General features: G+C 34.0%; 1 protein-coding gene across 8 annotated transcripts in view; it reads left to right on the forward strand.

Annotated features, from left to right (window-relative positions):
- LOC149796283 (arf-GAP with Rho-GAP domain, ANK repeat and PH domain-containing protein 1-like) overlaps window positions 1-12,564 on the forward strand; it is a 300,819-nt gene that overhangs the window by 268,177 nt on the left and 20,078 nt on the right. For all 8 annotated transcript variants that reach the window (XM_089960924.1, XM_089960927.1, XM_089960925.1 and 5 more), the window contains 3 exons: window positions 1,315-1,445; window positions 4,229-4,345; window positions 10,597-10,682. In XM_089960924.1, the coding sequence (XP_089817050.1) occupies window positions 1,315-1,445; window positions 4,229-4,345; window positions 10,597-10,682 (334 nt within the window). The remainder of the gene's footprint in view (window positions 1-1,314; window positions 1,446-4,228; window positions 4,346-10,596; window positions 10,683-12,564) is intronic.

Raw genomic sequence — 12,564 nt, forward strand, 5'->3', positions numbered from 1 at the left:
GACTTTAGTCATTGCAGTTTCCACTTCAGGTGATGTGTTGCTGCTAACAATAAGTTTCACAGCATGAGAAAGCTAAAAAAAATATTCATGCACCAAAAGAATGGATCGTACATGAACAGGAGAAGAGTTGTGTTGACAAGATGATGCTCCGTGGATTAAAGAGTTTTATTTTGAGTACAGTTTTATATTTTTTAAAGTAAAATTTCAGTTAGAATACATTTTCCAACATTGTAATTTTGAAATGATTTAAAAGGTGTCCCACAACCTATGACTCAAAAAGAAAATGATGCATCCTAGAACATACAATGCACAAAAAAATTACTTTCAAAATTAATTTATGGTGTCCCAACAAATAAGGTGTTCCAACATATACGGTAAATATGATACATCTGATTCCAATCCTCTAGCTTTTATCTCAGAGGTCTTTCATCTTTAAAGGCTCAACTCAGTCTGGTGGACATACTGCTTTAGCATAACAGTTTACCATTCTGGGTCATTTGACAACTTCATAAGGCCATGACTTCATGTTTTCTGCTGCATTTGTGGGGGAGGGGGAAATTTTCCATTTTGAAGCTGCTTCCCAACATGTAGGGTCTATTCTCCAGCTGGATTATCTAGAAGCTCTCTCACTTACCTTATGGGATTAGTGGTTGTCTATCCCAGGTAAGTGGATGCATCTCAATCCACCTGATACTTCTTCTCCTTGGGTATTCAGGTGCTGTATTTAAAGAAACCAATTTTCTTTAGTCCACTGTGTGTGTTCAATAACACTTACCCATCATAATAAACATACACCCTCCAGCTCCCACAAGCTTACATTGACAGAACATGCCATCTACTCCGTAGTAACTGAAGAATTTAAGGGACTTGACACCCATAAATGTTCAATGGGAGGTCACTGTGTAATTTGCCACTGGTAACTTTAAGTTTTTTTAGCTAAAATGTTTTAGCCTGGAAAGGCTGGATTTGTGAGGTAGTAGTGTTTCTAAGGTGTTATGATCAGGTAAGTATTTTTGAAGAAACAAATTTCCTAGAAAAAATTGGTGTTCACCTTAGGTTTGCTGGATTTGCATGGTTGTGGATGTTCTTAGGTGACTCTTGTCAAAGAATGATACTTCAATACAATTTTTTAAAAAAATTTCATATATCACGTTTGAAGATTATTTATCCTGACAATTTAAAATAATAGGATTTGTCAGCAGATGCTACAATGTGTAGCTGAATTAACAGCCATTAAATATTTACTGACTTTGTGGATTTCTAAGAGTTGTTATCTTGTGCAAATATAGAAAAAATGAATAATTTGCTTTGCAGAAAGACCTTTACACCCTAAACAGAATGTTATGAGTGTTCTGAGAACCTGGTGGACCTGGGATGAGATTCACAGCTCAAGGGCTTGTCTCTGTCTAAAGAACAGGGACTTCATGGATTCCATCATACAGTCTGTGAGTTATACGTTAACCCACTGCACCACACCTCATCAGGCAGATTTACACCTTAAATCTACCTCACAGCCACTTCAATTCACTGTTACAAATGCTTTGAATTAATCTTAATTCCACTCACAATCACAGCATTACATTGAATCACATGCTGTGTGCAACACCTTCACTCGACCTCACAAGAATTGCACTGCACTTAATCACACAGGCTGCTTCTTAACCTCACCTCACGGCTACTGCACTGCACTTCATCACGCCAGCTGAGTTACCTTTTAACTTTGCCTCACAGCTACTGCACTGCACTTCATCACGCCAGCTGAGTTACCTTTTAACTTTGCCTCACAGCTACTGAACTGCACTTCATCACGCCAGCTGAGTTACCTTTTAACTTTGCCTCACAGCTACTGAACTGCACTTCATCACGCCAGCTGAGTTACCTTTTAACTTTGCCTCACAGCTATTGCACTAGACTTTAACACACACTGTTTGAGTTAAATCTTCATCCTGCCTTGCAACCAATTATTTCACACTAAATCACATGATCATTTTGCTTTCACCCCTCCTCACCATCATACTACACTCAGTTATACAAGCCATGAATTACACTGTAACACCACCTCATAAGCAATGCAATACATTTCATCAGGCAAGCTATGTAACCTTAACTCCATCTTACAAACACAATTTCGTTACTCATCCTCACATTGTATGTTATACCTTCATTAGGTCTATTATATCACATATCCACCTCATTACACTGAATTGTGAGTGATATCTTCACCCCATCAGAAAATTTTCACACTAAAGTCTGTGACACAGACTGAATACTGCACTTCACCGCCACTGCTCTATACTCCATGACACATGTTTAGTGCTACACTTCACCCAACATACCTACAGGGGCACCCAACATATATGCATGACATCACACATCTTACACTCTCATGTTACATTAAACCAACACCACTACATCCTCAATCAATGGAGGTAAGTTATACTTCTACCCTCACCTCAGGTATGCCTACTGCACCCACCAGCTAATGGTATAAGTTGAAATCCACACTCATGTACACTCAAATATGAGCTATAACCATAAATTATACCCACGTCATACTCACTTTTTCCCCTGTGATACAGGTTGACAGTGACAGTGTCCTCCCACTCTTATCCCTAACCCACTACACTCCATCACACAGGCATCATGTTACACTAGCTGCAATTTACACTCTTTACTGCACAAGTTTTACACTAAGGTGATTGTGTAGGACACTTTGACATACACTTATAAAACAAGAACTGACTTTTGGATACAAAATAAGCTTTAGTTTACAGTGCAGAGTAGATAAATGACAAGCTTCATATGAGTGTTATCAAATTGAAAGTGAAATCTGTCTATGAAATACAGTCCTTCATAGACATGTCAACGCAAAATGAATTATTCCAGAGTGACTTCATATATACCTGACATTTTCTCTTCATAAATCCATCAACCCTTAAAATAAGTTGGCTGATGCAAATAAATCTTGTCTCAATTAGTTTAGATATGTTGCATTGAAATGAGTTAATCAATGCACAGCAAAAATAGGAGGTTGACGTTTTTTATGAATCACACTTTATTGTTTAAATAATGAGAAAGGATATTTAAAAGAAAACAATTTTACTCTAACAAATTCAGATGGGTTTTTAATCTTATGGACAGTATAAATATATATTAGCACTGTTTACATTAGTATAGTGCATGTGCAGTATCAGAAAAAACATGAAAATGTGTTTATCTATGTTTTACAGATTATAGGAAAAGTGTATTATATGTCTATGAAGTGTATTTTATGTCTATGAAATGTTTATTATCTGTCTATTGTTACAAGTCTATGCTCTGAAATACAAAGTGAAAAATGAGAAAAAAGGACTTTAGTATTGCAAATTAAATCCAAATTGTAATCCAAGAATTAAAAACATAAGTCCTAGTAATAAAATGTCCTGAATGAAACTGAGTTCAAGTCCCGATGAGATCCAAAATTGAAGGCAATGGCGTGTCGGTTGTGGTCAGCAAAGTGCTGATGTGTCAACAGTCTATTGCTGAGTCACAGAAATATTATTCCAGGTTTGAATTCAGTATAAATTTCAGTGGATGTCTTTATCCAAAAATTTTGTCAGAGCACTTTTGTATTTCCAGAGAAAATAATTACTTTAATTCAATAATTTAAAAAAAAAAATAAAAATTCAGGCCAAACTGGTCACAACATAATACAATCTAAAGTGCTAGATGTTAAAGCATGACTGGTAAAATCCTTTGAGTCACAAGATAATGTAGTTCTTTGCTTGACCTCGGGTCAGATTAGGATTTTCTAAAAATAACCATTACCTAATGGAAAATAAACCTCCTAGAATGATCTTAATGAGCCTTGTTTACTTACAACACAATAACATGTAACATTCACATGAGAATCTCCAAAACCCTGACACTGATCAACATATTTACCACTTCTTGTTTACCTGAATAATAATCTGGTTAATAAGCTCATACACATAGAGTATAATGAAGCTATTTTTAGTTGTTTACATAAATGAAATTTAAAAAGGTCAAGCAGAAGAGAACTCAGTTTTGAACAAGGCCAAGTCCAGTATACAATGTTACATTATAATGACATGTAATGAAATTAAAAAAATTAAAACTAACAGACAAACAATTAAATTAAATATACATAACACTATGTAATGATTACAGAAAATGTTTGTTATGTGTCTGTTTAATGATTAGTTTTTTGTTGTATCTCTGTTTTCAGTATAATCCTGGCCAGCCTTTGTTCTCAGAATTCAAGTTTACAGAGGACAGTAAGACCAAGAAATACGCTTTTGATTTTTCACAGTCCAGGTTGTCGTACTACAAGGATATGAGGAAGGTGAGAGAACCGAAAGTTAGAGGCATAAATACCTTTTATCCCAATTTGGAAAGTCAGTCAGAAACCTTAGTAAATCATATGTTTAGCAAAAAATGTATTTATTATGTCTTGTGAATTAGACCCTACACACAATGCAGTGATTGCAGTACATGTATTGTGTTTTTATGGCTTGCCCACTTAATCTGGTGGACATGGACAGAAGGGTAGGGGATTAAGTGCCCACTGTGCATAGTGGAAGTCCACCCAGTCTGGTGGATTTTCCACTCATTCTAGTGGAAGTCTGTCATGGATTCTAATGCAGCTATAGTGGGTTTTATAGCCCCCGTCACTGATTCTATTGTATTCTCTCACTGAGTTGACAAACTAAACAAACAGATGGGAGAAACCCCAACAGCATAAAACCGACTATGGCAGATATCAATTTCATACCTTCACCTGTAAAAACTCAAATTTCTCGTTATATTTATCAGTGGCCTAGCTAGAGATACATAAATACGAAAGTGAGTAACGTAGCAAAAATAGCGTTCTAAATTTCATCTATATCTTCTCACTCTGTCCATAATATAGCATGCATGACAAGAAATTGCGTAGCTACAGTTTACATTTACATACTATTCTGCAGCAAATGGTACCTTGGATGTTCATTCTCAATCAGTGATATTTCATAAATGTGTTCTATGTGCTGGTTCATAATTTGTCATAGTTACCCTTTCCAATACCCACTTTGAAAAAATTAACGAATTCAGTAATATATAAAATTCTAAAAGAGATCACACACAAATGTTGTACTATTTATGTCAGACATGTACAATCAGCACCACTGAAACATTGACATGGATGTAAATTTTTTCCAAAGATTTTTCTACAAGAATAAAATGGCATCATACATTACAGTAAAAGGGATAAACAAGCTAAACTACAAAAATGTTTTTCTGCCCTTTTACCTTTAAACATTGACAGTAGCATTGAGTATGAGAGAGTATGGCAAAAAGTTCAAAACACAGCTGCTTGGATCATAATTAGAGTACCACGATCAGAGCTCATCTCCCCACTGCTCTGTACCCTACATTGGCTATCCATTCAATCCAGAATCAAACACAAAATTTGTTCTCTGTGCTATGTTTCACTGTCTGACTCTAGTCCAACATACCTATCCGACCACACCCATGTGTACACACCAGCAAGATACTTACGCTCCTCTTCTGACAATCGTATGCTCATTATTCCCACTATGAAAACAAAGTCATATGGACAGCATTCTTTTGCATACCAGGGCCCAGCAACATGGAATGAATTGCCCACTGAACTTAGACACAAAGACACAGTGATTCCATTCAAGAGTGCTCTTAAAACTCACTTATTTCAACTGCAAGATAAAGACTTAATAATGTTTCCTACCTTAAATATTCTCAGCATGTTTTTTTTATGTTCTCTAATTTCATGGTGTTTGTTTTTGTAATCATATCATTATATGTTTTTTATCTTATGTGTGTTGTCTAATGTTGTAAAGCACTTAGAGCTTCTAAAGATTAGGCGCTATACAATGTCCTCATTATTATTATTATTATTATTTAATTTAAAGGCATGGAGTTCTGTACACTGTATTGGCTGTTTCACTCTGTCAGGGGTCTTTCGTGTCATTAACAAAGTAATTTTTAATGAAGAATACCAAATTTGTTTCTCTCCTCGCTTTTTCCATTAAATCTATATGCATTACCAAGTGTCCTACTCTGAAATCAGCTGCTACACCTGTTACTGTAGCTTCCTGCATTCAGTCAACATGAGTTCGTTGGGACAGTTCACACATATACAACCAACTGTTCAATGTCACACTTTGAAATTTCAAGATGTCCACTAACTATTGAAAGTAAATATCACAAAACCACACACCGTAAAACTAAACAGATGTTAGTTTGTAATACAAAAAAAAAAAAAAAAAATTTAGACTGAGAAATTCATTTAATGCAAAATTCTCGTATCACATAAACTTGGTCTTTAGCACTGTATAAGAAACTTAATATAATTGTTATTTATTTTCACAATTAGATTAAATTTAGAAAATAGGTCTGATGGCCTTTATGAATGCCTAAACATTTCATTAAACAAATACCTTATAAGTTGACCTAGAATAGTGCTGATTTTTTGAGAGTATGATAACTTTTTTAATATGTCTACACAGTACTGAAGTCTGCTCTCTCTGTGTGACTGTTCATGCAATAAACAAAGTGATTTTTGCGATGAGGTAACAGTCTTCATCACTTTCTTCATGATTCTATCATCAATCACCAGCCAAGGAGTGACATTTTTACCGTGGAGTCTGCCTCTGTGCTTGTTAACAATGGTTAGTCAGGAAGGTGTTGAACTTTGATGTTAATGTTAAGCACTGATGTTCCGAATTAAAATGAACTTTGATGTTAATGTTAAGCACTGATGTTCCGAATTAAAATGAACTTTGATGTTAATGTTTAGCACTGATGTTCCGAATTAAAATGAACTTTGATGTTAATGTTTAGCACTGATGTTCCGAATTAAAATGAACTTTGATGTTAATGTTTAGCACTGATGTTCCGAATTAAAATGAACTTTGATGTTAATGTTTAGCACTGATGTTCTGAATTAAAATGAACTTTGATGTTAATGTTTAGCACTGATGTTCCGAATTAAAATGAACTTTGATGTTAATGTTTAGCACTGATGTTCTGAATTAAAATGAACTTTGATGTTAATGTTTAGCACTGATGTTCCGAATTAAAATGAACTTTGATGTTAATGTTTAGCACTGATGTTCCGAATTAAAATGAACTTTGATGTTAATGTTTAGCACTGATGTTCTGAATTAAAATGAACTTTGATGTTAATGTTTAGCACTGATGTTCTGAATTAAAATGAACTTTGATGTTAATGTTTAGCACTGATGTTCCGAATTAAAAATGAACTTCTGAATGCATATGGTTATGCTGATTGTGAAAAAACAAAAAAATTTGACTGTCAGAGAAACTGTGTGGTTCATTTGTGTGATATTTTCATGTATTAGTGTCCTTTTCTTATTTTTGTATTATCAAATCTGGTAATAATTAACATACACAAACTCAAAGCTCAGAAATGTTATAGATTGAAATATAAATGAATGATCATTACTGCAATAATTAAAGTGAATACAGTGACAAAATATTTGTGATGACCTTAGAATACATATGAACTTGTTTAAGATAAATTGGAAATGATAGAGATTTAGAGATTTACAAACTTTAAGACAAAATCTCCTCCATCTCCAGTTCAGAGTACATTTAGTTAACAAAGTTCTACCAAGGATATCAGTTTTAAGTCATGAGAAATAAGAAGCCACATTTTAATAGCAATCACTGCAATTAGGGAAAGATTTTATTGCTTTGGCAAACACAGGAATTTTACATTTTGGGTGATCTACAAGGCATTATGGATAGATATGATGTATTCAAGTTATGCCTAACACTGTACACATCAAACAACATGGTTAAGTGGTCAAGGTTGCAAGAAGTATGAAGGAGGAAAGGAAATTCCACTTAGATAAAACTGACATTCAATACTGGGGTTATTTTTAACTGTACATCAAATACAATCATATCTACTGCCAGTACCCAGTTCACAATTAAATTTGCATAATAGTAGGCATTCTGCTGAATTGCAAATTGTGTTATTAACCAGCTAGTATTGTGCATCTCTTATTTTCTTATTTTGACTCTGGTTATAATTAACAGTATGAACTTAATGCTTCAGTAATTTAATACACCTCTCCCTCGATAACTCGTGCACATCGGGGTCCAAAAACATCAATCACACTATAAGTGAGGCACGAGTTACCGAGGGACCTAAAAAAAAGCCAAAACCAATAAAGGGATCGATGTAAAGGCAAAAGGGGGTGGGTAGGTTGGCAGGTTATAGTGTAGAATACTCAATTTATAATCATGCTGAGATTAACTGTGAATAAATATCTCTTCATAACGGTGTACTTTGTTAATTTTTTCCTCATAGAGCAACATTAATTTCAGTTTAAATTACAGTATATTGAGGAGATCATCAAAAACATTATTCCACATGTTTTCGCTTAACACATATACCACTTCACACATTGTTTACTACATCACTAATTTGTGTGTTGAATTGGATACATTCTAGTTTTATTGTTTGATCCAAATTAGACGGGTTTTTTTAATATAAAAGATCAACACTCTTTTCGAGAAACATTGTCGATGGAACTAAAGAACAATAGATAGATTGGATTGTGGTAGAAGTAAAGTGGGAAAAAAAATCACAAGGGTTAACCATTACCAGCATGAATTTAATGGGTCTACAAATTTAAAACAACGTAAATTTGAACATGATAATACTTGCCATTTGTGACACGCTTGACAAATATACAATGCTATCGGGCATTGCTGCATACCTAAGGTTTCCATCTCCAATATTGAAGCAAAACGCATACTGAATTTGACCAATTGATGAAAATAAAATACAGCAATGCTAACCATTTGAAAAGAGGCAATTGTCACCAGAATATTCTGTTCAAAATAATATTAATGTTGGACACAGGGGATACCACCCCTATGTTTTCCTGACTCACGATATGTTGGCCTATTCTGTACACAGCATTGAAAAGATGTAATGTTTATCCATCGGGCTATAGAAATGAAATACATTACTTTGGACTGTTTCTGTCAGCGGTTCAGTTAAGTAATTAGGTTAGGTTTATAGCTAGTTTTACAAAATTCAAGATAAAAATGTTAATAAATGGCAAGAGATATTAAGCAAACTAAACTGATCTTGTAAAAAAGTTAGTAAAGGTTCAGCATTTTATAAAAAAATAAGCTACTGTATGGAAGAGAAACAACAATGAATCGGATGTAATGTGTCTACAACGTCTTATTGATGGTGAAAAAATTACTAAAGAATTTAGAAACAGACTATACACTGGGGATTTTCATGAGAATTTATGTTCTAGCAGCAAGTTGACACGTTGGGTGTATGGGACAACTTCTTGAAAAATTGGAAACTTGGATTAAAATGTAGTATTGTTTTAAGGTATACATTTCCCTCTTTTATATAATGTATTTGTATGATTCTAAAAGATACATAGTAAATCGGATTTTCTGGGTTGTGGTTCAAGAAGGTCATGGAGTGGGTCTTGATGTTGACATTTAGAAATCACATTTTCATAGGCATTTCGAGTCAAAATGCAGGATATTTTTGTACACTTTATAAATATCACTTTCCTTAATTAAAGTATGATTGTTCTTTCTTGATACAAAATGGATTTTTGAACAAAAATAACACGTGATTCAATGTTTACAGAAATGACATATTGTTGCGCAGAATTACCTGACGCCCAGAATTAGCCGACATGGTGGTAACTTCACATTTTGAAAAAAACATCAGTTAGTTTTTTTGTGTTACTCCTTGATTTCTCTACTGCCGAGAAAAATGTCGCAGATTTCTCCACTGTATGATCTTTACATAGTCAACATTTTGTGTCTCCAGCCACTGTATAAAAATGTGAAACCATTTTCGATTGATCATATAAAATGAATTTTGATAATGGTAGTGACCACAAGAACTTATGCTCAGATTTGCATGCCTTTTAATTTTTTCTTTGTACCTCCCTTGCTTGATTTGACACAAAAGACATATTCAAAGTGATAAAACAACACGGGTCTCTTTTAATTGATTTTTTAATGCAACAAACACTTCCCCAAGTTGTTGATCAAAACAAAGTCGGCATGTAATTAGGTTCTCAGAAGTACTCACGGATTTTGAGATGACGGTTGATTGACTCTTTTCATGTTTTCATAGAACAGAATATGTTGCGATTATAATGTTTACACTGAAACGGAATTAAAGGATTAGAACTTGACTTTCACATAGCAAGACATTTAATTGGTGTTTATTTCATTCTCTGTTGTCACCTGTTAGCATTTACTAGAAGTTTTCATTTATCGCTATTTAACCAGACTGTTTATGTACAGTGTATTGACAACTATTTATCATTAAAAAACTTACATAATATATGATATCTTATTTAGAACTTGCAAATTTCACAATATGGATTCTGTCTTTACAGGCATTAATCACCATTTTCGATGATAAAACGAGCGATGTATCAAGGTTTAATTTACCAATTCTTATCGTAATTTTTTCACATTCAGCATATTTTAAAGATATTTAAAATATATTTTCTTTGGATTAATTTTAACTTTAACCTTGTTTTCTCCCTGCAGGCCACCCCACTTGGGTCCTGGGAAGTTGAGAAAATTATATTGTACAAAGGAGCTGACTCCTCTAAACGCAAAGCCCCAGGTTCAGAGTAAGTGCTGTTTGCATCTGTCTTCTCCCCTGTTGTTGTGGGGTGGAGGGGGGAGCAGTATCTATTTCAGAATTTAAGGATGGTTATAAGGTTTATAATGTTGATAAAAGAGGGCAACTTAGCAAATGGATATGTGTTTATTGTGTCAACCATATCCACACTGTCTGAAAGAGATTTTTCCAAACACCTCTTTGGTTACTTATCTAAGTAGGATTTAATTCACCCAACCCAATCTGGATTTAGATGAAACCACTCATCAGACTGCACACAAAAAAACCTCATTGATGAAGGGTTGCTTGCAATGGACAGTGGAGAATTGATTGAAACCATGTATGTTGACTTTAAGAAGGCCTTTGACTTAATTGACTATAATATATTTGCATGGAAACTTAAAAAGTACTAATGTTCTGATTTATCACTCACATGGCTCAACATATACCTATCTGGCAGAAGCCAGCAAGTTCTTATTGATAACATTAAATCAGAGCTGCTGATCATCAGCAAAGGAGTTCAACAGGGATCTCTTTTAGAGCCTGTATTATTCATATTCTCTACAAATGACTTGCCTCTATGTTCAACATTCAAAAACTGATCTACATGATGATGATACTACTTTGTATAAGTCTCATTCCAACATTATAACTTTGAAGAAACAACTGGGTGAAGATTTATATCAAGTTGAATATTGGAGCTCACCTAATAATGTGTTATCAATCCCCTGTAAACCAGGGCATTGTTGATTGAAGCTATAGTACAAGTCACACAGGTCATATAGACATAGTAATTTTTTAGAATTTGATTTTACGTACCTTTAAGTGGCAGGTATTCACTTTGTTTGGATTCTTATACATCCACATTTCTTTGAAAGATCATTATTTGGACACCCCGAAAAGTGCATACAGCAAAATCAATGTACATAGTACATAGACATTTTTGGACAGAATAAACCTAAAGGTGTGATCCAGTACAATAGAGATTGAATGTTGCATGCTGTGATGTTACAATGAAAACTACACATATTGATAAACAAATTCTTCCAACCCATTGTATTGACAATTCCACTCAACATGCTTTTTCCTTGACCAAAGTTTAGTACATGGCCACCATTGTAAAAGACCATAGATATATGTAACTATTGTCTGGAAGTTTCTTGATGACAGTTATGGTACAGAACATTCAGTAATCAGGATTGAATAGACTTCGGTTGAAGAAAATTAGTGTTAAATTTTAAAAGTACTGTTTATATTTAAAATGGGTAAATGCGCATTCATAACGTTTTGTGACTTGAGCTATATATCTCCAATAATGAAATTGAAAATGTTGATCCAGAAAAAATGTTTTGGGAGTTCAAGTTGAGGAGAATCCAATTCATTCTTTTAATGCAATTCATAAACACTTTATGCTTTTATAATAAATGTATCATTTTCTTTCTTTTTTTAAATTATTTTTTTCTCTCCTGTATTTACAATAGTTAGATTACCTCAGGTTAGATCAGTATAAAATAGTAACCAAATTACCCTCATCAGATAAAGTATTTATTATTATTATTATTATTATTATTATTATTTATAATGTTGAAAAAAGAGGGAAACTTAGGGAATGGATATGAGTTTTATTTATAATGTTGAGAGAATAGGGCAACTTAGTGACTGGGTATGAGGACAGCTTAAGGAATGGGTATGGGTTTGTAATGTTGAGAAAATGAGGGCAACTTAGTGAATGGGTTTGGGTTTGTAATGTTGAGAAACAAGGGCAACTATGGGAATGGGTAATGGGTTTATAATATTGAGAAATGAGGGCAACTTAGTGAATGGGTATGGGTTTATAATGTTGAGAAACAAGGGCAACCAGGAGATTGGGTATGGGTTTATATAATGTTGAG

The sequence above is a fragment of the Sinohyriopsis cumingii genome, chromosome 6, assembly GCF_028554795.1.
Source record: "Sinohyriopsis cumingii isolate HCF-2022 chromosome 6, ASM2855479v2, whole genome shotgun sequence".
NCBI lineage: Eukaryota > Metazoa > Mollusca > Bivalvia > Unionida > Unionidae > Sinohyriopsis > Sinohyriopsis cumingii.